The sequence below is a fragment of the Gopherus flavomarginatus genome, chromosome 4, assembly GCF_025201925.1.
Source record: "Gopherus flavomarginatus isolate rGopFla2 chromosome 4, rGopFla2.mat.asm, whole genome shotgun sequence".
NCBI classification, from domain to species: domain Eukaryota; kingdom Metazoa; phylum Chordata; order Testudines; family Testudinidae; genus Gopherus; species Gopherus flavomarginatus.
In genome coordinates this window covers 23398874-23426210 of record NC_066620.1, presented here as the reverse complement: position 1 = coordinate 23426210, position 27337 = coordinate 23398874, and the positions used below count along the sequence as shown (strand labels likewise).

General features: G+C 42.1%; 1 protein-coding gene across 2 annotated transcripts in view; it reads left to right on the top strand.

Moving 5' to 3' along the window:
• The first annotated feature begins 3673 nt into the window (after positions 1–3673).
• The window catches only part of VRK2 (VRK serine/threonine kinase 2), a 71620-nt gene continuing 47956 nt past the window's right edge, over positions 3674–27337 (top strand). Inside the window, exons 1-7 of one of the 2 annotated variants that reach the window (XM_050952159.1) lie at positions 3674–3777; positions 4907–5047; positions 15463–15518; positions 16043–16112; positions 16877–16964; positions 17119–17227; positions 22132–22224. In XM_050952159.1, the coding sequence (XP_050808116.1) occupies positions 4912–5047; positions 15463–15518; positions 16043–16112; positions 16877–16964; positions 17119–17227; positions 22132–22224 (552 nt within the window). In that variant the 5' untranslated portion in view covers positions 3674–3777; positions 4907–4911. Of the gene's footprint in view, positions 3884–4906; positions 5048–15462; positions 15519–16042; positions 16113–16876; positions 16965–17118; positions 17228–22131; positions 22225–27337 lie in introns of both variants that reach the window. The other variant, XM_050952160.1, reaches the window with a different exon arrangement.

Below are 27337 nucleotides of genomic sequence, written 5' to 3'. Positions count from 1 at the left end.
GCTTAGTTCGCCTAGTGGTTACAATAGTCCTGTATCTAAGTCATTAATAAATATGTTAAATAACACTGGACCCAAAACAGATCCAACCTCACTTGCGACCTCCTTTCAATCTGACATTCCATTTATAATTACTCTTTATGGTTGTTTAACGAATTATGTATCCACTTAATCGTAATTCTACCAAGCCCATATTTCTCTAGCTTACGTATGAGAATGTCATATGGGACTATGTCAAAAGCCTTGCTTAAGTCCAGGTATACTATGTCCACCGCATTTCCCCCATCCACGAAACCAGTTACCTGTCAAAGAAAGAAATCAAGATGGCTTGGGATAATTTGTTCTTAGTAAATTCTGATTATAAGAGAAAATCCAAGCAGCATATATTTTCACTCTCTCACCTGTGCACACCTCTTCTCCTGCAGGGACACTCATACATGGTAGCCTCTCTGCCTCAGTTCTCTTGAGAGGGAGGCAGATTCCTTCATAATTAGCTTTCTCTGAAGAAACGTGTAGGATAACATCAGACCTCTTCTTTGAACAGCTGGCCACTGTCTCTTTGTGGCTGCAGCTTAGAGGAAAAGAGGTAGACAAACCTTGACTTGACTGTTCGGGGATCAAGTTTCTTAGGAGACAGGATAATACCAGGGTGGGAGCTTGCTAATAGGATCATGATCCTGGCAGTCAAAGAGTGAGCTGTCTCCAGTCTAGTGCAGCCAGGGAAGAACTCTTTTCTTTGCCTCCTCTTTCCACATAGTAGAGCAAAGAACCAGTTACTGGGTGTGTAGCCTTACATTAGCTTCCCCTTTGAGAAGAGCTACCACTAGATAAAATCCTATTTTTATTTCTTCAGTTGTCTGTTTATAAATATACATATGCTTATTTTTACTTCCCCCCTTTTCTCCCTATCAAGCAAATATGTTTGTGGAATCCCTCATTCTTTGGAGGAGCACCACGGAATGCACTTCTTTAAGACACCAATATTATGGTGCAATATGGCAATAGCTATTCAATCATGGGTGAATCTGAAATGAACATAGTAAGGTTAACCCCTTTGAGGAACAGGCTCATATGTCCAGGAACTAGGGTGACCATGTGTCCAGTTTTCAACCGGAACACCCGGTCGAAAAGGGACACTGGCAGCTCTGTTGAGCATTGCTGACTGGGCCATTAAAGGTCCTGTCAGAGGTGCTGCGGTGCTAAGATGGGCTAGTCCCTACCTGTCCTGGCACTGTGCTGTGCCCTGGAAAAGGCCAGCAGGTCCAGCTCCTCGGTGGGGAGCCACGGGGCTCCGTGCACTACCACCTGCTTGGTGTGGGGGGCGGTGCCTGTGGTCAACAGCAGCATGAGGAGCCTCCTGTCACGCCCCCTTGCCTACTAGCACCGGACCTCATAGATTCATAGACTTTAAGGTCAGAAGGGATCATTATGATCATCTAGTCAGATATCCTGCTGGCCACTTCCAGGGCACGCGTAACGTGGTGTCAGGACAGGCAGGAAGCCTGCCTTAGCCCTGCTGTGCCACTGACTGGGCGCTGCCCGAGGTAAGCCTGCACTCCAACCTTGAGCCCCAACCCCTGCCCCAGGCCTGAGCTCCCAGGTTTGGGGGAACGCCCTCCTGCACCCCAAAGCCCTCATCCCAAGCCGCTGCCCCAGCCCAGAGCCCATCCCCCCACAAGAGACCTCACCCCCCCACACCCCAACCCTCTGCTCCAGCCCTGAGCCTCCTCCCACATTCTGAACCCCTAGCCCAACACCCCAGTGTGGAGCCCCCTCCTACATCCCAAAGTCCTCATCCCCAGCCCTACCCCAGAGCCTGCATCCCCAGCTGGAGCCCTTACCCTCTCCTGCATCCTAATCCCCTGCCCCAGCCCAGGGAAAGTGAGTGAGGACTGGGGAGACGATTCAGGGGGTCTCGGGCATAGCAATTTCAGGGGCCCCTTCCATAAAAAAAGTTGCAATACTATAGAATACTATATTCTTGTGGGGCCTGGGGCAAATTGCCCCACTTGCCTCCCTGTCCCCATCCCCGCCCCCGCCCGCCCTGAAAAATTCACAATCTTGCTGTAGTGAATGGACTATTTTAGCGCTGTCAAAAGATAAACACATACAAACTTGTTTAAAATTTGGTCCTGTTCCCTATTTAAAATAAACTTCAGCCATATGTCTCATTTTAAACCAAATTCAGCCCTATTCCCTGTTTAAAAAGAGAAAAACCCATAACATTTTCCATTGGGATCTCTTCTCCGCCTGGTAAGATATTCTATCCTTTTTTATACTTCACTGTAATCTTAAATTGTACAAGTCAAATAAATGTTTACATGATACCAAAACTGGGAGTGATTTCAATGATCTTGGCTTTGGACAGAGTTGTATCCATAAATCTGCAGGTTTTTTTAGTTATATAAGAAAATTATATAGCAAGCTTTTCATCTGAAACCAGTGAAGACCCTAAACCTCAGCTATATATGCAGCTATGCAAGCCTCCATGTAGCTAAATGAGTCACTTAAAAGAGTCTATGCAGTCTGACTTGAATACAGTATACAAAAATAGGTGAAGGCTGCATATGCCAGAGTATTAGCAATGAGTAAGATCCTTGTGTCTTTACTTGTAGTTTCACTTTTGCTTTTGGTTTCCAGTGACTATTTTAAATATATATGTATTTTGCAGAACCTGTTTTCATTTTGTGACATTATCCTTGTTCATGAGCCAAAAGCTCAAGAGAGTTTACAGATAGTTTTGGAGTTCAGTTTTACATTAAACCCCAACTTTCCACGAATTCGCTGATTTCACGATGCTCATAAAATTGTCTTCATTTCCACAGAAGTGAATGAAAATCACCCCCAGTTCTCATTTTGTTCATAAGAGCAAAAAATCAGCAACACAATCACAAGTTTTGTTTCTTGGGAAAACATATTTCTCCATATTAAGATTTAACAAGATTTTTTTCATGCAGTTTCTGCTAATGTTCACGGTTACTCTTTGGTTTCTATAAGGATCCTCCTCCTGCTCCCTTCAAAAAATACTTGTAGTATATGCCACACCTTCTTATACAGTCACCACTGAGGTAAGAATCTGTTACAATGGAGGCCTATTTACCAACTACACACTTCTAGAAAGTGTGTGCATTTATGACAAAAGCATCACTCAAAGCTTCTTCCTCCCAACCTGGCTTCCATGGCCTCCCAGGGTTTCCATGGGCAGGGAACATGTGGCCCCAAAACAGGCACTTTATTTCATTCTTTAATATTGGTTTAATACTTAGACTACCACGCTGAAGCGGGGCATGTCCAGAACGTGTCTGTCCAGTCTGACGTATGACACCCATAGGGTGACCAGCCAGCACGTGTGAAAAATCGGGGCAGGGGTGGGGGGTAATAGGCGCCTACATAAGAAAAAGACCCCAAAATCGGGCCATCTGGTCACCCCAGACACCCATTATTCGAACTGTCTCGGGCGGGCGGGCACCTCGCAGTATCCTGGGCGGAGCTAAGCCGGAGTCTCTCCCGCTGAAACGCGGCTTCCCTTGTAGCTGCGCTTCCCCTGCCTGCCGGCGCCGGGCACTGAGGCGATCCCACAGGAAGCCGCGCCCAGCACAGCCCTTCGGCCCGGCCAGGCGGCTCGGCCCCCGGCTGGCTGCTGTCATTCACCCCCCATGTGACTGCCGGGCCGCCGGCTGCCACGCGCGCCAGCTCCTGGGCTCCTCCGGCCGCTGCTCCTTCGCTCCCCGGCCCCGGGGAGGGCGAGAGGCGCCGGGCTCGGGGCGGGAGCCTAGGCCGGTTAGTGTCTCGGGGAGCTGGTGGGGCTGCTCGGATCGGACCGGCCTGGGAAGAGTCCGTGGCAGCTGCGGCGCCCCGGAGAAGAAGCCCGCGAGGGCTCCCCCAGGAGGTGCAGGGATTGGGGCTGGGGGTGGAGAACAGGAGCAACCCTCCGAAACGAGTTGGGGGAGCCGGGGAGGGAGCCTGGGGCGGCCTGAGCAAGGCTGCAGGGGGGAGGGAAGCTGAGGGAGTTGTCGGGAAATCGCCTGAAGCAGAGCGGGGAGTAGGAGCACTTGGGCAGCCTTTCCCAGTCTGCTGCCATCTCCTGTAGCCGATCTCTCCTGCCTCGGCAGCTGTTAGTCTCCCAGGCTGCGCTCGCCATCCTGTGCAGCTGTGGGGGTGGCCTGAGAGAACCACTCAGGCCAAAGGTGCAAGAGACCTGTGCAGTGCAGGTAGCACCAGCCACCTGTGTAAAGTGCTTTGAGAGTGATGTCTGAAAAATCCCCCTTACAGCAAGAACTAGGTACTGAAAACACTCAGGGCTTGTGTGAAAGTCCACTTTGCTGTAAATTGCACCGATCCCAGTTTATCTAGCTCAAAAGGATAAAGGGCTCCCGCATAGTCAGGCCTGCCAATCTTTGAACACCTGGTTCCAGAGTGGGATCTTGGTATTTCAAACCAGATGTTTAGACCCCCCAAACCACCCCTGCTGATGTATCTCAACTCACTGAGCTTAATAAAGAATGGAGTGCAGAGTCAGGTGGTGGTTCTGGAGTCCTTTGATTATTTTTATAATGGTGCGTATTCCTAAACTACCAATGCATTGTTTAAAGGCTATACCGTGGACTCATGCCAGGTTGCATGTTTGTAGATTCTTTCAGTGCAACTTTTCTTCCATCCCTCTGCCTTAGCCACTCACTGAGTAATAATGTTGTTGCTTGAATAGGACTGGACTGTTCGTTGTCTAGGCCTTGACTCCACTTGAACTGGAATAAAAAACTACCATTCTCATTTGGTAGCATTTTAAACCCTCTTTGCACAGGAGAAGGTGCCAAGCTATGACGGACTTAACTATGATTTTCATTTTGGAACAAGGGAATTGTGAGGTTTCATTTTCTTTCATAATGGTTTCATTTTCTTTTCTTTCAAGGTGTGATGCCACCTAAAGGGCGTGGAAAAAGCAAGCTTCCTGTTCCCCTTCCCAAAGGAATGATCATGAAAGACACTGAAGGAAAAGAGTGGAGGCTGGGCAATATAATTGGCCAGGGAGGATTTGGATTGATCTATTTAGGTAAAGCATGAGTGATAATTACAAGAGTATTTCTGTGAGTGTCTGAACTACTTTATCCTTTAAAACAAAATGGTTTAAAAAAAAAAAAGAAAAAGAAACAAGAGGTGCCAGAATGCGTTTCACTGTCTTAAAACAGCACTCAGCTGAATGCTCAGGTTATTGGGAAGTTTTTCTGAAGGAACTGCAGGATTCTTTCCTAGATTGTTCAGAGTGCTGTTTGTATAACCTGCAGAGTGAAGCATATACCTTGAGCACATGCGAGGCAATAATTGAGTAGAAGATTGCCAGAGAGCATCAACAGTAAGTGCTGTAGGACATGGTGATTCAGTATGCGGCAGTAACTCTCTTGAGTCAGTACTGATCAGTGCTCCAAAGTGCTGTTGGGGTCATTGGCTGTTGAAGGTGCCATCTTTCAGCTGAGACATACAATCAAGATACAGAGCTTTTGGTCATTAAATAACTAATTACACATTTTATAGCAATAGTAGTATTAACTTCGGTGCTATGTATGAATTAAAGCCACACTTTTTCCCACAGTTTCAGCTGAAAATGGTATTCTTCACTTGTCCAAAATTACATAGTATAGCTGCATGCTCTTCAACAGATGCTATATTCTATCCAGAGGTAGCTGCTTTTCAGTGGGGAATAAGTGAGTCAGATAAATAGTTTATAAAACACTTTGGGATCATTTTATGTATACACGTGTAAATTACTAATGTCGGTCTCTATAAAAGTGAAAAATCTGGTTACAAGGTAGCATGATGGACTTTTCCTGTACCATACACATCCAGAATAAATATGGGAACTAGTCTACAGTGAAAATCTGTCAGGAACTACATTGAGCTTGTACTGAGACAGCAGTGAAGAATTAGTCCTGAATAGCAGCATCAGTACAACCTATCATCCCTAAAGGCAAACCTGCTCTTCTTAAATTAGATAGTGGTATGTTAACTAGTGTTTCCAGACTTGGGGTATTATTAATATTCAGAACCTGCTTATCAAGCCACTTCAATATATTGATTGAATGTGCATTGCACATAAAAAGATCTGACGTACCTTTTTAATTTTTCTCCATTTATTTTGTCAAGGAAAGTGTAATTGTTTTTGTTTTGGCATCCATTCTTTGAGCCTTTTCTTTATTTTCTGTTTTCCACTCTTTCTGTTTATGTGCTATGACATTTAGCTCATACAAATTGCTTTGTGAGAAGACGATATGGTAATACGTTTGGGGACAGCACAAGCTTTCCTTGTTGCATAGTTTCTAGACCACTGGAACAAGTCAGTTTTTCATGAGAATAAGCACCATATACAAAATGACTTATTTCTCAGTTCTTTTGTCTTTTTAACTGCAACTTCTTCTGCATGGGTGAAGCAGAAGCACAGGAGTTTACCCACATGGAGAAAATTGCAGGCTTGGAGCCTTGGTGAATGTGGAACAAGTTTTTACTTTCTGTAGAAGGACTTATGGGTGTTTGTTACATCCTGTTGAGTCATAAATATAGGCATTTGTATGTGCCACTGTTTTCTTGATAGATGCAGTAGTGTCTCTTGCAGTTTTCCTGTTCTATCTGACAGGCAATGTCCTTGTTCCAGATATTTCCTTTGCTGCTCAGGAACAACTGGGACTGAGCTGAATTCCTCCATATTTTTTCCTTGTGTTTGGTGTGGCGAAGCACAGAGCAGAATAGTGACTGTGCACAGTAGTGAAAACCCATATTTTACTTCTTGGAGATTAGTTCTACCAAGGACTGGTATGTTAGTGCTCTAAATAAAATGGATCCCTTAAAACCCTACTGTACCATCAGCAGTGGTGGTTGTAAATTATAGCAAAAATCATCAATCCAATCTGCACACTCTGATATCTACAATTTCAGTCACAAGAAACTGAAAAAAAAAACAAACCTATGAACAAGACTGTCATTAACCAAGATGTCCTGCTTTCTAGAATGGAAAAGAGGATGGCATCCATTCCACTGTATTGCTGCATAGAGGAGAGGAGGAGAGAACGAGATGATTTCATTAGCAACCTAAATACCACTGCTGCCGATTGCTCTCCATACATTCAGTCCTGTGCTACTTGCCAATCATTTAAGCAGACAGAGACAAACTAAAATGTGCTTGACACTTCTCCAAAAGACACCCAGTTTAATCCACATTAAGACGTATTTCACCTCAGTCCTTTGCTTCCCTGTATATTCCATTAGTAAAAGAAGAAGCAGGCAAATTCTGCTTTAATCCACCACTGTCCAATAATATTCTCTCTTAATATTAATCTTTTTTAGTACACTCTTTTGGGAAGTGCTTGATCAGCATCTGTTGCTCAAGGCCAGGAAAAGAAAAAAAAAAATCCTAGTTGTCATTTCTGTCTCATTCCACTCTGTAGAATTCTATTCATAGCCTTCCTAGAGTGAGATCAATAACCAAGGCCCCTCAGAAATGTGCAGTCACAGAAGAGGCGAGGGACAGAGCAGTTCTGATATTTACATTTTTCTTTTGATGTACGTGATATCTTTTATGACTTTCTCTTAAACATCAGTCAATTGCCTTGGAGAGATCCTATGTCTAGAGCAGGGGTAGGCAACCTATGACACACGTGCCAAAGGCGGCACGCAAGCTGATTTTCAGTGGCACTCACACTGCCCGGGTCCTGGCCACTGGTCTGGGGGGCTCTGCATTTTAATTTAATTTTAAATGAAGCTTCTTAAACATTTTAAAAACCTTATTTACTTTACATACAGCAATAGTTTAGTTATATATTATAGGCTTATAGAAAGAGACCTTCTAAAAACGTTAAAATGTATTACTGGTACACAAAACCTTACATTAGAGTGAATAAATGAAGACTCAGCACACCACTTCTGAAGGTTGCCGTCCCCTGGTCTAGAGCATATACAGGAAGCATTACCATAAGAAAATATACCCCAGCATGAGCAACGGAATGAAGTCAGGGTGCCTCCTGAAACTGCTAGTCAAGGATTATTTGTTGGGAGGGGGAAAAAGAAAGTGATGGAAGGGGAGGGAAATGGAAACTTACAAAGGTTCCCACAGAGAAGTGAGAATGATTCGTGGGACTCTGATGTAGTGATGAGGGGAAACTGAAGTGAGAATGTGGTTTCGTTTGTTATGCAACACTTTTCTCTGGTGGAACCCAGATTATTCTCGTAGGGCACATGTTTAGAACATCTGGTGCAACAGTGAGCAAGGAATAATTCAGTGTAAGTAATTCTCAGTCTACAGCAAAAAAACATTAATTGTGTACCAAATCTACTAGGATATTTCCTATTACAGGAAAACCATAGAAGACCTTGTAAATGGTATATTGCATGGAGATTGGTACATGTTTCATGCAGATTTCACTGGATTTCTTTCTGACCACACAGACCACAGATGACTTCAACTATTGTGGTGTATTGTTGTTTGAATCCCACCACGCTGAGGCAGAGAGCAGCCAGAGAAGTAGTATGGAATGATATTGCAATCTAGGGCCCTTGTGTATTTTGGTTTTGTGTTCCTAATGAGTATAGCAGGAATAGCCAGAAAAAATACAGCTGTTTGTTAGAATCTTTGCTAAAGTCGTTGTTGCTGCTTTCTCTCAGAAGGGAGACCTGGTACTGAATATGGCACTAAGTTGGAGGCTTGGTTCCCCTTGTAACACAGAAATTAGAAAGAGGAACATAGCAGATTGACTCAGCAGTGCATAAGTCAGCTGAAATAGGAAATGGATCAGACTTATCAGCAAAGATTGACTCTTGCTGTAAAGAAAATTCCAAAACAAGGAAGCTTGTTTCTCATATTCATTATGACTAGGCCCCTATCAAATTCACGGCCATGAAAAAACATGCTGTGGACTGTGAAATCTGTCGTTTTTATGCTTTTACCCTATACCAGGCGTCCCCAACGTGGTGTCCGTGAGTGCCGTGGCGCCCGCCAGGGTGTCTAAGTGTGCCCACGTACTGACCGGCAGACAAGTATCCGCCGAAATTCAACATCATCCAGTGGTGTCGCCTCCGAAATGCTGCCATTTTCGGCGGCATTTTGGCAGCAACACCTCTGGATGACACTGCTTGTCGGCGGTATTTCAGCGGCGACGCCTGTTAATGTTGCCGCTTGTCATCGGCGTTTCAGTTGATGCTTGTCCGCTGCCATGGTCCTCCGTGGTTCGTCGTCTGGCACCTGCCAGATGAAAAAGGTTGGGGACCACTGCCCTATACTATACAGATTTCACAGGGGAGACCAATGTTACTCAGATTGGGGTCCTGGCCCAAAAGGGAGTTATGTGGGGGGCCGGGGGAGGGTCATAAGGCTATTTTAAGGGGCTTGCAGTATTGCCACCCTTACTTCTGCTCTGCCTTCAGAGCTAGGTAGTTGGAGAGCGGCCGCTGTTGGCTGGGCACCCAACTCTGAAGGCAGCCCCTTGGCAGCAGCAGCACAGAATTAAGAGTGGCAATACTGTACTATGCCACCCTTCTGTGTTGCTACCTTCAGAGCTGGGCAGCCAGAGTGTGATGGCTGCTGACTGAGGGCCAAGCTCTGCAGGCAGCAGCACATAAGTAAGGGTAGCAGTACCACAACCCCCCTTATAATAACCTTGCAACCCCCCACCCCCACACACAACTCCTTTTTGGGTCAGGACCGCTACAATTACAACACTGTGAAATTTCAGATTTAAATAGTTGAAATCATGAAATTTATGATATTTAAAATCCTGTGACTGTGAAATTGACCAAAATGAAGTGTGGATTTGGTAGGGCCCTAATTATGGCAGGCATTCTGTCTGAAATAACACCAGCCAGCTGCTCGGTTTGGGCCTGATTCTGCAAAGATTTGAGCACTCTTTAATCCCATTGTCTTTAGTGGTATTCAAGAGTTCTGAGCACTTCACATGGTCAGTTCCTTAGAAGGACATACTAATGAATAAGTACTAGGTCTCATTTACGTAGTCCTGTGTCTGAGATATGTCTTTTTCACACCTTTCTTGAGAGGAGTAGAGTTCTGTTTTTATATATATATATATTGCTCTATGTTGCGGAGTGACTATTAAACTTGAAATGAGGAACTAATCCAGAGGAAATTCTAGAGAACTGAACAAAATGGGCCACACGGTGGGATATGCTAGGTTTGGATGTCTGCAAAATGTGAATAGCACAGCTATTTTATAAAAATGAAGGTTAATTTTGCTGGCTGTATCTTTTAATAAGTAGTTTTACAGCAGTAGTATAAAGTTTTTGATGTGCATTGTTACAGCTTAATTCCCCATTAAGTGTACGCCATACTCCATTAAGCTTTAACAATGTACTTTAAAAATTTTATACTGCTTCTGCAACATATATTTACCAAAGATGCATTTCCTGGAAGGCTTTGTTCACTAAATCAAAGCTGTGAAAAGCTATTTACTGTCCCTGAGCTCTTGGATTCGATGGGGCACTTGGATTCAGCCGTTCAGGAATATGGCACCTAATCATTTCTAAGCAGAAAAGTGCCTGTGTTTGCCCTTTATGTTCTCCTTTTTAAATATTTCTGTCTTCACTTTTAAGTGTCCTGTTTGCTCTGCAACTTCTCTTCCTTCATTGTCTTGCCTCTTCCTCTTAATTTTCACGCCTCTCTAGAATCCCCCTTAACAGCAGAAGGCTTACCAGCAATGTGGTTCCGCCCTGTGCTCCTGGAGAGCAGAGCTTCCCTCCATTGCTGGAGGCAATCTGAAACTGTCTAGAAGTGTTCTTCTGAGTCACTTTTAAGCTACTGCTTATGCCGAGGGAGAGTGCTATGGTTCACGAGCCTGTCCTACCTAGGCTGCTCCATATTAGAGCTTTCCTTCTGTTACCTACGCTCTACCAATGGCTTACTGTGATAGAACTCAGACAGAATATTCCTGTTCATTTGACGAGAGGAAGAAAAGCAAAGCAAACAGGGAACAAGACAGCACTTCCATGATACAATGCCCAATTTAAAGTCTTTTAGGGAATAGTGGCAGTACGTGGGAGAATTAAACGAGTTTAGAAGGGTGCAAGTGAGAGAGAATACCAGATACTCATTTATCTTCCTTATCATGGCTAGTGATTGATGCTGGTCTTTACATAAATCATTCTCGATTTCCAATGGCAATGACTCCTTTATTACATAGTTAGAGATGAAAATTTAAATGCAGAAACATCACACAATACTCAGTTAAGGTTCCAATATCATTGTAAGTATGCTTTGCATTTCACCATCCATGTACAACCTAGAAATTTCCTTCCTCACCGCTGCCGGTGCTCGTACTTCCTTTACACATATTCATTAAATGGCTACATCATAACATAAGTCTTCACTCCCAAGATGAGAGGTGAAGGCATAGCGATTTCTGGTCCATTTCTAGATGGTAGTTAGGAATAGGGAGGTCGGACGTTACTGTAAGTATAGCTTTTTTTGTATGTGTTAAGATATGGGTAGAAAAGAGGTCCAGCTATAGGCTACTTTCCACGTGATTTCCTAAAGGTATAATAGTCTACTATTGAGATTCTTATGATAGAGATTGCCAGGGATATGTTGAGTTTGTAGCAAATCATGAGAAAGATATATACAAAGTAAGGAGAAGGAGGAGAATCAGCAGAAATGCATTCTTTGATGGCCATGAGCATTTACAGATGCAATGTGATATCATGCCATGAAACGTGTGTCCCTAATTTAGCATTACATAATAACAGGAGGAACTTCTGCCTTAAGATATGGCATTTGCTGCAATATGCAGGCTGCCCCTCCAAACCCATTTTTGATTGGCACCTATGCCCTATTGAAACTGGCATAGTACCTTCTGGGTGGTCACAGTGTCAGGTTTGCAGATGAGCAGGAGTGCAGTCATTCTGTAAACCAATGCGTGCATCAAGTTTAAGAGTTAAGGGCCTGGATTCCCATTCAAGAATGCTGAAACGGCTTTTGTTCCTGAGGTTAAAGGATACGTTGTATCTACTCCAGCTCAGAGCTAGATTATCTTTGAAAGTCAGACAGTGTCTTCCGTAGCTCTAGAAGGCAAAATTTTGGCTCTGGTGAATTAAGATTAAAGTTTCATGAAAACATGACAGAAATTATAATAAAATTTTCACCAGAACTGTGTTGTACTGGAAGCATTTGCAGATGCCCCACTAAATAATTTTGCAGTGGAGCTCAGTTTTCTGCTGAATAGCTTAGCCAGGTGCCATGGAATCCAAATCCACAAGATTCTACTTTAAAGGCCTGTGTATCTTCTTAATAGAACCCCAAATTCAGAAAGGAAGACTTGAGAGAGACCATTTCCAAAGGCTTCTTAGAAATTAGTCTAGCCAGAAAATGGTAGATCATGGGATAAAATCATGATGACTGAACAGAGAAGTCCTTCCTCAGGAAACTTAGAGTGCAAGGACTTGAAGAACTGAAATGATCAATTCCATGCGATATTGAAAGAAAACAAAAGGGGAAAAATACAAAGGGCTTTATTAAAACTAGATGTTGTTTCAGCATGGCATTTTGATAGGTAATACCACAATAATTTAACAATTGTAGATGGTAAATAGTTAATCTTTTTAATGATTGCCACCATTGATTGCTTTTATTTATTATCAAGCCAGTGTTCTGAAAATGATTCTTTAGAATGTTTATATAAATCAAAACTTTCTTTACATTAAATACAGTGGGTGAAGTCCTGGCCCTGTTGAAATAAATGGCTAAACTGTCATTTACTTCAGTGGGGCCAGGATTTCGCTAGTCTTTTCATTACTTTAACATAAACTAATTTGCAGTTCTTAGCCCTAGCTTTTGAGTACCATGTTAATTTTTGAATCATAGGTTTTGTTTTATTCCCGTGTAAACAGAGCTGAGAGGACAATGCCACTACACATTTTCATATCCTCTGGAAAAAGGCAAAAGATAATAAAAAGGCTTCTTGAGCTAATTCATGCTTCCACAATGAGCTTTTATCTCCCAAATATCCAGCAGCAGCATAGAGACCAGCTGTGGACAGGAACAGGGATATTTTTTCTAACTGCCAAATACACTGCTTTTCTTTTCCACTGTGTAAACTTTATCTGCAAACTGATTTTATGAGAACCATTGTGAATACTTCACAATATTCTGAACATGACTGCCACAAATTAAACTGCTAAAACTAAAGCTGGCACATTTGAACTGGCAAATGAAACTGGCATGTTTCTTTGTCACACTGAATTCAGTTGTGCTATGCGGTCCTAGGGAATTGCAGTTCATCCAGAAATTCTGTTGTTATCTTGTCATATTTAAACACAGAAAGACTGATTAATTAAGATTGTGATGCAAGCCAACAAACTCTATGAATTCATAGTTAAGGCTGATGCTGAGATCTTAGCCCAGCCTGCTGTCGCTGGGCAAAGCTAGGACATTCTGGACATGAGTTAATTTGATATCTTATTTTCTGCATTGCCTAGACACAGTAATTGGAAATTGTGGTGAAGAATGTAGACCTTATTTCAACTTGTATAATATATATATTTTTAAATTTAGCTTCTCTTTCCCTCATAGACTTTAAGGCCAGAAGGAGCCATCATGATCATCTATTCTGACCACCTGCACACTGCAGGCCACAGAACCTCACTCACCCATTCCTGTAATAGGCCCATAAACCTTGGCTGAGTTACTGAAGTCCTCAAACCTTGATTTAAAGACTACAAGTTACTGAGAATCCACCGTTTACCCTAGTTCAAGTGAGCAAGTGACTTGTGCACCATGCTGCAGAGGAAAGTGAAAAAACCCTACGGTCTCTGCCAATCTGACCTGGGGGAAAATTCCTTCCTGACCCCAGGTATAGTGATTAGTTAGACCCTGAGCGTAAGAAAAAAAGAATAGCCATACTGGGTCAGACCAAAGGTCCATCTAGCCCAGTATCCTATCTTCCGATAGGGACTGGCGCCAAATGCTTCAGAGGGAGTGAAGATAAGAGGGCAATTTATTGAGCCATCTATCCCCTGTCATCCAGTCCCAGCATCTAGCAGTCAGATGTTTAGGAACACCCAGAGCATGGGATTGTATCCCTGACCATCTTGACTAATATCAATTGATGGAACGATTTGTCAGTGTGGATAAATCTTGCATTTGGGTGAGATCTACCAGGGGACACCTGGGAAAGAATTCACTTCAGTAACTCAGAGTCCTCCCCATTTGGTTTACCATCTCTGGCCATAGGAGATATCTGCTAATAGCAGTTGTGGATAGGCCATATGCCATTTTAGGCAATCTCAACATACTATCCCCTCCATAAATTTATGAAGATCAATCTTAAAGTAGGTTTTTTTACCCTCTCATCCTGATGTGGCCCTGTATGTTTCAGTGACATCCAAGGGAACAGAGTTCTCTTGGAGTCAGAAAAAAATAGACTCCTATTGTGCAAAGGGATTCTGTTTTATAGCCTGTGATTGGCAAATGTGTTCAGTTAGTGTTTTGAATTTTCTTGCACTAAGAGGCACAATCACTGGTCTCCTCTTTGAATGGGTTGTAACTGCACTCTCCACAACTCAGATCAGTAACTAAATAAATAATTCGAGGGTGGCAATCAAGGCTCAAGGGCCAGATTAAAATGAAATAAGGAAAGCAGACAACCCCTTCTGGCAGCATGACATAGGGCATAACTCTAGTAGAATCTCTTTATCATAACAGCAGATTGACAGGAAACATACATAGAGACCCAACTGACTTGAATGATTTAGGAAAGAGAAAACAGATTAGTCTATTTTAATGTAACATAGTTTCACCAAAGTTTGGTGTGTGTGTGTAGTAGAGGTGTTCTAGTGGCTCTGTAGTTAAAATTGGGTTGACGCATTCCACTGAAAGTACAGTAGAACCTCAGAGTTACAGACACAGGAATGAAGGTTATTTGTCACTCTGAAATGTTTGTAACTCTGAACAAAACTTTATGGTTCTTTCCAAAGTTTACAACTGAACACTGAGTTAATACAGCTTTGAAACTTTAGTATGCGGAAGAAAAATGCTGCTTTTAACTATCTTAATTTAAACGAAATAAGCACAGGAACAGTTTCCTTGTCAATCTTTTATTCAAACTTTCCTTTTCTTTTGGTCAAGTACGTTTAACACAGTACTAGACGATATTTGTCCTTTTTTTGGTCTCTGCTGCTGCCTGATTGCATACTTCTGGTTCCAAATGAGGTGTGTGGTTGACTGATCAGTTCGTAACTCTGAGGTTCTCTTGTAGGATTAATACATACAAGTATTATCAAAATAGGTTGAAGTTTTTTTAATTTTGAAATTTGGAGAAAATTTCAAAAGGAAAACATTTCTAACAGTTTTGAGAAAATGTCCCCTTCCTCTCTCCCCCCCCCCCCTTTTTTTGTTTTGATTAAGACTACATGTTTTGCTCTTTAGTTGCAATTATATCTACTGTTGGGGGAAGTTTCATCACTATCTCTCTGATTTTACAGCTTCCTCTCATGTTCATATTCCTGTAGAAGATGATGCTGTGCATGTAATTAAAGTGGTAATGTTCACATCTCACTTCTAAATTATTTAAAGTACTAGCATTTTCTCTTGCATTTTCTATTTATTCTTATTTTGAGCATTGAGTTGCATTGCATGTTTTTTGTGTGCCATTCTTCCATCATCGCATAATTTGTTTGCTGGAGGAATGTTCTTTACTTCCATTACTAACCATGGACATCACAGTGAGGGGGAAAAAAATCAGACTACATATCTAAAAATATACAGTGGTTGAAGTTAAAATGTATTAATTAAATTTCCTAAATAGTACTTGTGTTAGTCTGTATTACATGTTTTCTTTTGGGTATTTGCAGTGAACAGCTTGTTTTGCCAACAGAAGTTATTGGTTTTTAAAAATATATACTGGCTATATTTTATGTAAAATAACTTTTGTCAAATGTCATACTGTATCTTTTTTTAAAAAGTGGATTTTAACCCAACTGGAACTTCTAATCTGTTATTTAGGAACTTTTTTTCCCTCCTCCAACTCACTTTATCACACCAAATTTAATTGTTCCTTTATAGGAATATCTTGAGAATGGGCCTTTGTTTTCTGAATTAAAGTTTTACCAGAGAGCTGCAAAACATGAGCACAGTAAGTAATATCAGCAAAACGAAATAAAATGAAAAGATAATTTTTTCCAGTTAGAGCAATTGATATCTTGAAGCTTTTATACCAAGCATAATTCAGACAATGGGACTGATTCTGATCTGGTTTACACTAGTTTTATTCTCACTGGTGTAAGTGAAAATAGAATCAGGACTAGTAGGGTGACAAACCTGAGGGAGAACTAGCCTCTTTCCGTAGTCCATATTTTAGGATATGGACAGCAGCATTGCAAGGACTACCTAGTAAGGCTAGTACTGCCAATAACTGTACCAGGAATGAAGTTACTCACATGCTTAAGTGTTTGCAAGATTTAGTAGTAATTTAGGAACTGAACCTGCAAGCTCTTTACTCATATAGCAGTCCCAATGATTTCAAATGAGCAAGAACTGCACATGTACTTAAGTATTCTGCTCGATTGAGACCTAATTACATACTTTGTTAATCCACTGTTTATTCAAGAAGGTAAATTCAAAACGTAAAGTTTTTAAAGGAACTAGTTTTTCTCAGCTACTGATTAGATTCCTATTGTGTTGTTGTGACTCAGAGAAGCATATATTAAAGGAACATGGAGCTTTATTTTTGCAGAAAGTTACTTGCTGAACTTTTTAATTGGGCTGTTAGGTAAAATAGTTATCTGTATGTGTTTTCATTTTAACAACAAAGATTCTAATGATAGTTTAATTACAAAAGGTAGACTGTAGATTTTCAAACTACCTTAAATTCTGGCTTATCTATTATTATTTTGACAGTCAAAAAGTGGATGACACTCAGACAAATAGGATTTTTAGGAATTCCGATGTTCTGGGGAACAGGCTTGGCTGAATACAATGGAAAAAGGTAATAACATGGTGAATTGGAGTCAACACTGTTGGGCTCATGGTTGCCCGAAGATCTATTTTCAATTAAATGAAGGATGTTTTGAGCTTGTTGATATAAAGCTATCTGTGTCCCTGGTCTTACAAAGATTCCTCACTTGTGCATTTTCTAATAGTTATAGATTCATGGTCATGGAAAGATTAGGGGTAGACCTGCAAAGAATCTTGGACAACGATGGACACCGATTTAAAAAAGAAACAGTTCTGCAACTTGGGGCCCGAATGGTAAGTGCAGAGGGGAATGGGCCTATTTTTAATGTATTGAACTCTCCTTATGCATCTGCTCTTTGTGAAATGCTGAGATCTATTTCGGTCACAAGTCAGCATGAAGTTGCATAGATACTTAAGTATCATCCTGAATCAGGGTCCTGATTTTCCTCTTCAAATTATATTTTTAGGAAACAGAGTGTTAATGATTAGGAATGGAAACTAGATCCTCTTTACGCTAGATCTCTGTGGGCCTGGGCCAGAGCTCATTGAAGTGAAAAGAAAAACTTCTATTGACTTCAGTGGGCTTTGGATCAGGCTCAGTAACAAGACATAAGACAAAATGTTCAAATATGGATGCCTAAAGTTAGGCACCTACACCCGTATTTGGACATACCAGCTAAGTGGTCTTATTTTCAGAGATTTTGAAGGTGCCTAATGTTCATAGAATCATAGAATATCAGGTTTGGAAGAAGCCGCAGGAGGTCATCTAGTCCAACCCCCTGCTCGAAGCAGGACCAATCCTCAATTAAATCATCCCAGCCAGGGATTTGTCAAACCTGACCTTAAAAACTTTTAAGGAAAGAAATTCCACCACCTCCCTAGGTAACCCATTCCAGTGCTTCACCACCCTCCTAGTGAAAAAGTTTTTCCTAATATCCAACCTAAACCTCCCACACTGCAACTTGAGACCATTACTCTTTGTTCTGTCATCTGGTACCACTGAGAACAGTCTAGATCCATCCTCTTTGGAACCCCCTTTCAGGTAGTTGAAAGCAGCCATCAAATCCCCCCTCATTCTTCTCTTCTGCTGACTAAACAATCCCAGTTCCTTCAGCCTCTCCTCATAAGTGCTCCAGCCCCCTAATCATTTTTATTGCCGTCCGTTGGACTCTTTCCAATTTTTCCACATCCTTCTTGCAGTGTGGGGCCCATAACTGGACACTGTACTCCAGATGAGGCCTCACCAATGCCGCATAGAGGGGAATGATCATGTCCCTCAATCTGCTGGCAATGCTCCTACTTATACAGCCCAAAATGCCATTAGCCTTCTTGGTAACAAGGGCACACTGTTGACTCATATCCAGCTTCTTGTCCACTGTAACCCCTAGGTCCTCTTCTGCAGAACTGCTGCCTAGCCACTGGATCCCTAATCTGTATCAGTTGTGGGATTCTTTTGTCCTAAGTGCAGCACTCTGCACTTGTCTTTGTTGAACCTCATTAGATTCCCTTTGGCCCAATCCTCTAATTTGTCTAGGTATCCTATCCCTACCCTCCAGCATATCTACCACTCCTCCCAGTTTTAGTATCATTTGCAAACTTGTTGAGGGTGCAATCCATGCCATCCTCCAGATTATTAATGAAGATATTGAACAAAACCGGCCCCAGGACTGACCCTTGGGGCACTCTGTTGGATACCGGCTGTCAACTAGACACGGAGTCATTGATCACTACCCTTTGAGCCCAACAATCTAGCCAGCGTTCTATCCACCTTATAGTCCATTCATCCAGCCCATAGTTCTTTAACTTGCTGGCAAGAATACTGTGGGAGACCGTATCAAAATCTTTGCTAAAGTCAAGGAATAACACGTCCACAGCTTTCCAGTCATCCACAGAGTGAGTTATCTTGTCATAGAAGACTATTAGGTTAGTTAGGCATAACTTGCCCTTGGTGAATCCATGCTGACTGTTCCTGATCACTTTCCTCTCCTCTAAGTGCTTCAGAATTGATTCCTTGAGGACCTGCTCCATGATTTTTCCGATGACTGAGATGAGGCTGACTGGCTTATAGTTCCTGGTATCCTCCGCCTTCCCCTTTTTAAAGATAGGCACGACATTAGCCTTTTTCTGGTCATCCAGGACCTCCCCCAATCACCATGAGTTTTTAAGGATAATGGCCAATGGCTCTGCAGTCATATCCGCCAACTCCTTTAGCACCCTCGGGTAGAGTGCATCTGGCCCCATGGACTTGTGCTCGTCCAGCTTTTTTAAATAGTCCTGAACCACTTCTTTTCCACAGAGGACTGGTCACCTCCTCCCCATGCTGTGCTGCCCAGTGCAGTAGTCTGGGAGCTGACCTTGTTCGTGAAGACGGGCAAAAAAAGCATTGAGTACTGTAGCGTTTTCCACATCCTCTGTCATTAGGTTGCCTCCCCCATTCAGTAAGGGGCCCACACTTTCCCTGACCACCTTCCTGTTGCTAACATACCCGAAGAAACCCTTCTTGTTACGCTTAACATCCTTTGCTAGCTGCAACTCCAAGTGTGATTTGGCCTTCCTGATTTCACTCCTGCATGCCTCAGCAATGTTTTTATACTCCTCCCTGGTCATTTGTCCAATCTTTCTTTTTGTGTTTATGATCAGCAAGGATTTCACTGTTAAGCCAAGTTGGTCGCCTGCCATATTTACTATTCTTTCTACACACCGGGATGGTTTGTTCCTGCAACCTCAATAAGCATTCTTTAAAATACAGGCAGCTCTCATGAATTTCTTTTCCCCTCATGTTACTCTCCCAGGGGAATCCTGCCCATCAGTTCCCTGAGGGAGTCAAAGTCTGCTTTTCTGAAGTCCAGGGTCTGTGTTCTGCTGCTCTCCTTTTTTCCTTGTGTAAGAATCCTGAACTCAATCATCTCATAGTCACTGCCTCCAAGGTTCCCATCCACTTTTGCTTCCCCTACTAATGCTTCCCTGTTTGTGAGCAGCAAGTCAAGAAGAGCTCTGCCCCTAGTTGATTCATCCAGCACTTGCACAAGGAAATTGTCCCCTGCGCTTTCCAAAAAATTCCTGGATTGTTACATTGCTATATTGCTCTCCTAGCAGATGTCGAGGTGATTGAACTTCTCCATGAGAACCAGGGCCTGTGATCTAGTAACTTCTGTTAGTTTCCTGATTAAGGCCTCATCCACCTCATCCCCCTGGTCTGATGCTCTATAGCAGACTCGCATCACGACATCTTGTTGCTCACACTTCTAAGCTTAATCAGAGACTCTCAGGTTTTTCTGAAGTTTCATACCAGAACTCTGCGGAATCATACTGCTCTCTTACATACAATGCAACTCTCCCACCTTTTCTGCCCTACCTGTCCTTCCTGAACAGTTTATGTCCATCCATGACATCCATGGGGGAGGAATAGCTCAGTGGTTTGAGCATTGGCCTGCTAAACTCAGGGTTGTGAGTTCAATCCTTGAGGAGGCCATTTAGAGATCTGGGGCAAAAATCTGTCAGGGGATTGGTCCTGCTTTGAGCAGGGGATTGGACTAGATGACCTCCTGAGGTCCCTTCCAACCCTGATATTCTGTGATTCTATGACAGTACTCCAGTCATGTGAGTAATCCCATCAAGTCTCTGTTATTCCAATCACATCATAATTCCTTGACTGTGCCAGGACTTGCAGTTCTCCCTGCTTGTTTTCCAGGCTTCTTGCATTTGTGTATAGGCACTTAAGATAACTCGCTGATTGTCCTGCTTTCTCAGTATGAGGCAGGAGTCCTCCCCTCTTGCGCTTTCCTGCTCGTGCTTCCACCTGGTTTTCCACTTACCTCAGGGCTTTGCTCTCCTTCCCCCGATGAACCTAGTTTAAAGCCCTCCTCACTAACAGCCTGCTTGCGAAGATGCTTTTCCCTCTCTTCGTTGGGTGGAGCCCGTCTCTGCCTAGCAATCCTCCTTCTTGGAATACCATCCATGTGAGCCATGCAGGTTTGACAATTTTGGCCACAGTGCTTTCAGCACTGCCATCTTTATTATGCAGAAGGATATTTAGTCTGATTTCACATCTTCATCATTGTACAGGCCACAATAAGACTGTAGGATTGTACATGTATCAATCTTGTTTTCAAATTCCTTTAAACTAGCATAGATGAATGGGAGATTGTATGCTGTGTCATTTGAAAATGCCATTTGGTTTGTGAGAGAGTGGCATAGTACCCCTTGCTGTAACAAAACCCTGGGGATCCAAGCCATTTGTGTGGCATAGCAAGCGGGTGAGAGAGTGTCCTCTGATGGCCCTGGGGCCGAAGGAACACCCCTCCTCCCACACACACACACTTGCAGTCTTGGGGCCAGAGGAGCTCTCAATCCCCCACCACAGGAGGCGGGGCTGGAAGCAGGATCCAGGGACCACATTCACTATAGCTTAAGTTTTGCTATTATAAAGGGCATTATAGCAAGGGTCTACTGTATTATCAAATAAATGCAATAAAATGCATTTATATTGCCCCTTTACCATCTTGCCTGCATTCTGTCACTAATCTCTTTTCACCGATGGGCCAGTGGTTTTCACATTCCAAAACTGGGTGCCTCTCAAGCAGCCATTTTTTTCTTTGTGTAAGGACCCCTCCTGATCTGAAGTGCAGAGTGAGCAATAGTTAGTCATAGACCTATTAACTGTCTTAAGGTCCAATATCTTGTGAATCATCAGGCCCAGATATGTTCTCCCTTTGAAGAGTCAGGAATTCCGCCAGCCCTTCCAATATTATAAAGTATTGGTTTCATTAATGGATCATGAGAGAAAAGACCTTAAAATCACATTTAAAGAGATTTTAGAAATTTCAAAGATGTATAGGATAGATGTATAGGGATAAAATGTGGCCCAATGGCACACCTTTATATCCCTGCATCAGCTACCTGCATTAAAGCAGTGGAGGGAAATGGATAGAATGGGGCAAGAAATGGCCAGAGTCTTGGCTTTGCTTTTCTTCCCTATGCATCTGGCAGCATACACTGGGATGGGCATAGACCCAGAACAATATAATCTATCCCTGGTCCCAGGGGAACCAGGAGGGCTTCAGCTAATACAGAGCAGATGATTACTTCACATTCTAGCCCATAGTGTGGCAGTTGAGGCTCATTGAATGAGTGAAGCACATTTAGGTGATAATGAGAATAATAATTAATAAACATTCCCTTTTGTACTTCTTTCCTAGTTGGATGCCTTGGAATATATGCATGAAAACGAGTATGTTCATGGTGACATAAAAGCAGCAAACCTACTTCTGGGCTATACAAATCCACATGAGGTAAACGCAGTATCTTTTACACTTACTGTGTACTGTTGCCGTAACACTTGCACTGTTGATGTTCATTCTGTCCTATGCAGTTTTTGCATTGAGTCCACGTATTAAAGGAAGAGGATTTATACAATGGATACCATCTTATCAAGTGTGAATCATTGGGCTCGATCCTCAGCTCTATTAAGCTTATGCTCAGTATGGCTAAGGAGAGAAGCAAGGAAAGGCATTGGTAAACCACCTTTCAGGTCCCCTGATCCTGTGGCTGCCAGGGGTCAAAATGACTCATAGAGTAACTTAGAGCAGCCTAATAGTTCTTCTGTATAATGCCATCTGGACTGGTGCAAAGGGACTTCACAAGGGTTAAGGATCTGGCCCATTGTATTCAGTTTCTCAAGATATTCCTGGCTTTCTGGTTTTGTTATAAGCACTGTGGCTGTGTGGCTTTTACATTATCTCTCTACAATGCAAGAACAGGATAGTAGGTAAGTAACATGAAGACTACTGTATGCTTTTAGCATACAGCAGATTGTGAAGTGCTTTGAGATCTACTGATGAAAGAGCTAGGTGGTGTTTATTACTAATGCAGTAGAGTGGCCATAAAGTGAAAACCCATTTTCAAGAAACACATTGAAAATTTTTAAGTTGTTTTAATTTCATAGTGTTTGAAATTGATCCATTTTTGTTTTTCACACTTTTCATTTTTAAATAAAAACAATTTTGGTTATATCTTATATAACAAAATTGAAAAACTTACCAAAAGAGCTTGGGGAAATTTTTTGACAATGTTGACTGTTTTGGACAAAATTTCATTTTTGAATGAAGGCCATTTTTATGTGAGTTTTTCCCCTTGAAAAATTTCAGCCAGCTCTAATGGACAATTTGATTTTCTTCCAACTTTTGTGACACTCTCTGTGACAGACAGATGTTGCCAAAGTGTTATTTCACTTTGTCTGGAGATGTTTACCATTGAACGACTCAAGAACTGCTCCAAAAGCTTACTTTATTTCACAGTTCCCTTTGTGTATTTCAGCATTCAGAAATATTAGGCTCATATGACTGTTTAACATTATTTTTTCTGCTTTCTTTAAACATATATCTTAAAAGTTATCATGGTTGTTTGAAACAACTTCTTGTAGACTTCTGTAATAGTCTATTGTCAGTTTATGGTGTTTACCAGACAAATGAATCTGGGAGACAATTTTGGAGAAACAAGTTAATTGCTACCTAAGCTTATTAACACAACACAGATTGTTTTCCATTTTAGCTTTCCATGTTTTATTCCGATTATACTAAAATGCAGTGATTTTTCATGTTGCAATCACTTTGTGCTGTTGAGTCAGTTTAGTGATTGCAAAAGGTTTTGAGTCGCTTAATAGACTTTGATTAGTTACTTATATATTGGCCAGTTTGTGATTCGTGCCTCATGCTGTTTGGTATTAATTCTTCACTTTCACGAGTGTAAAATTCACTCAAATTGAAAACAAGGTGACTGGGTCAGTGGCAGAGGTTTGATTGGAAGTTTAATTTAGTTTGTACCAATAAAAAAAGAATTTTGGCTATATAACTCAGGGTGTATAATGTGCATGTTTATTGCTGACTGGTCTAGTTGCATTGAATGACTTTTTTTTTCTCCTATAGAAGCACTCAAATATTTTTCTATAGATAACTTAAAATGTAACTTCCATTTTAGAAAGGTGAGGGAGGGGAGCAACTTACAATACCTGCCTGTACTAGATAGGAGAAGAATGGGAATTGAACTTTATTTGTGGATTCCTAGGCAAATGAAGAGGCATCAAGTGCTTGTGATAAAATAAGGAGTTCAAAAAGAATCAAATTTATGAGTCATGGTGTCTGATCCTCAGTTTGGGTGCATTGACTTCAGTGGAATTACTGCAGTAATTTGGCGTAATAATTTACACCAGCCAAGGATCTGACGCACAACATCCCAAAAATCTCTGGGTACATGTGTAGTGATTGGATGTTATAAACACATTTTAAGATGTTTACTATACCTAGCATATGGCAGGTGGCCCAGTACCTGTGCTAACCATGGAACTATTGTTCACTAGAACGTGAAGGAAATCTTCCATAGGTAGTTTCCTGTATATCTTAAAATATTTATACAGTGCTATTTGCGGTGTGTGGGAAACAGAGTAACATCTTGACAGCATTATATCTAATATTTTCAAAGGAGCAGCTGTATATACACTGTATAACTGAATAATTCTTCACCTGGAATCATCACCTGTGGCCTGATCCTGAAAGCTGTCCGCTCCCACAACTTGAACTGATGTCAGTAAGAGTTCAGTGCTCCGGGGCCTTACAGGATCAGGCCTTGTGCTTCACACAGTAGTTTATTGCTTCTTGCACTAACAATAGCATCACTGAATTCTGGGTCTAATTAAGTCATCTTTCTAGTATGCTGGTGATCCACATTTATTATCCAACTAACAAAGCAATATATCACGAGATTTTATGTGGTAGCTCCATTGACAAACAAGGAAGACAGTGATATTTCACCCCACGTCGCATGTTTTGTAACACCGTTAGTTGTACTGTTTTATTCTCAATTTGATAATCCCACGTGAATCTCCCAGCACTGTTCATGTGAAACTTGACTCTAGCTCTTTTGTGCTGAGGATGGAATTTTATCCAACCTTCGCAGTGTGTTAAAAAGTAGGTGACGTCATCCCTGTTTTTAAATTGACGGAACTGAGACACAGGGTTGTTAACTGCTAAATTAATGGCAAGTCAGGAGTAGGCAGTCAGGAATAGAACTCGTATTGACTGACTTCTGGCTCCATGCTCGAAGCTTGTGGGAGGCTTTGCTACCAAATAATTACTGTGTTGGATTTGTTTTTGTTATGGAAGGGGGGGTTAATGTGTCACAATTTTAAGGTTAAAGTATTTTTTAAAAGTCCAAATTAATCTAGCTTTATCAATATCGGTCAAGATGCATTATCACTTACATGTAAAACAAATTTATTTAAAAATCACATTAGGCAGGCCAGTAAGTACAGTAATGTTAGGAGACATGATATCAGTTTAAAAAAAGTTTATTTTCTTATTCCATGTTATGTTTCAGAGACATAGACAGGTCTAGACTTTCAGAACTATGTATGTACACTTACACCCATTATTTACATTTGTTGTTGAACATGCAATTATTAGGATTTGTGCATGCATATTTGGCATGCATATGTGTGTACACAGTTCCAAAAATGTATCATTTAGCTTATGACAGTATTATGAGAACCTTTTAAATGTATAACTTGTACTGAGAAAACCTAGTCTGATTCTTTCTCATTCCCCAAATTCCATTTTGGAAAGTTCTGCTGTTCTACATTATAGTACTTTTAGTGGGAATCTTTTTCCTGTTTTTATTTTACAGTGATCATTACAGTAGATCTTGCATTTCTGAAATGCTTTTCTTCTAAAGCACCCTTGTAAAATACAAACTAGCACTCTGACCAACAGAATTCATAATCCTCTTTTTAAAATGAACAATAAGACGAATAACTTTTAAAATTCATATTCATGTCTCTTAGCTGTTCTAGCAAGGCAGAGAAACAAATAAAGCACAGGTTCTATCACTCTGTGACCTCTAAATGATGTTTAGAGATGGCCAGAAAATCAGAATCCACTGACCCAAGAGCAACTTGCTGCAAACCCATTCAATAGGAGGGAGCAAGGCCATACAATGAGTTAGAGGTCAAAAGAGCAATTCTGTAGTCTGTCTTTCTTAACAGTGGAGCCAGCATAATGATTGACAGAGCGGGAGTGATGTACTGGGGGAAGAACTTAGCCCACAGAATCAGGAGAGGCATGCAAGCAGTTATCAGGCCTATAAATTCAAAGAGAGAAGAACTCACTATTTCAGTATTGTGCAGGGTCTAAAGACAATTCACTACACGGCAATAGCTTTTTAGATGGTAATGCAGAGTGAGTATTATTAATATAGACCCCGAATGACAAAACTGAATCAATTAACCTCCTCAAATCCTGGTGCTATTAAAAGAGACAGCTGATTGACTGCCATTAAACAAATGCTTTAAAATCAGAGAGAGATTGATTTAAGTAAAACAAGCCTTGGGAGGGTGTCTGTTTAAAACACTTTACTTTTATCATTATTTTTATGGATTACTGGGGCAGTTATCTATACATTTCACATCTGCAGCCTTGCCAACTCTAAAGATTGTACTGCAAGTCTTGCAATATTTGTTTTTTTCTTAAAGCCCCATCTGCTGGAATGAAGTTTTTACTTGAGAGTCTTTGCTTTCATTTAAAAAAAGTGTCTAGCCCAGGTGGCTGCTGAAGAAACCTTGCAAACATGATCCCTACATGTTCTAAGACAAGATGGCAAATAAAGAGAACCCCAAACATGCTTTTTAAAATCTCATTATTTTTAAGCCAGTCCGGACTTCTGGTTCCTGACTTATGGTTTTTGAATGCTTAGAGTTGGCAATACTCTTCAGAGCCCTCCCTAACCAACTTTTTTTCCAAAATACTTCCCCTCTCTGGTAATGATAGTCTGTGGCTTAAAAGTGTTACTAGAACCCTCACGTTACTGTTACAATATTGAAGAGTTAACTGTAAATTGTGTTACGGCCAGTGGTGAGCTGGAGCCGGTTCATACAGGTTGTTAAATTGTTCCGGGTCAACCGGTTCTATAAGGGCTTTATTTAACAGAAGCCCCGGCAGCTGTCCACTCCGCTCTGGCCCCAGCTCACTTCCCCCTCCTTCCCTGAATGCGCCGCTCTCCTTCTCCTCCCCCTTCCCTGCTTCCCGCAAATCGGATGTTCGCGGGAAGCCTGAAACAAGCAGCAGGCATGCAGGTAAGTTGAGTTGCGGGGGAAGGGGAGGTGGGGTCAGCCCAGCCCGGCCGAGCGGCTCCCTCCAGCCCAGCTCCTGGTCCAGGCCGAGCGGCTCCCTGCGGCCTGGCATCCTCGGCCGAGTGCCCTCAGCCTGGTCCTGGCCCCAGCCGAGTGCCCCTGGCTCCGGCCCCATGGGTCCCTCTGGCCCGGCTCCTGGTCCTGGCTCGGCAGCCCCAGCCCGGTCCCGGCTGAGCGTCCCTAGCCCTGGCCCAGCCCCAGCCAAGCTCCCCCAGCTCTGGCCCTGC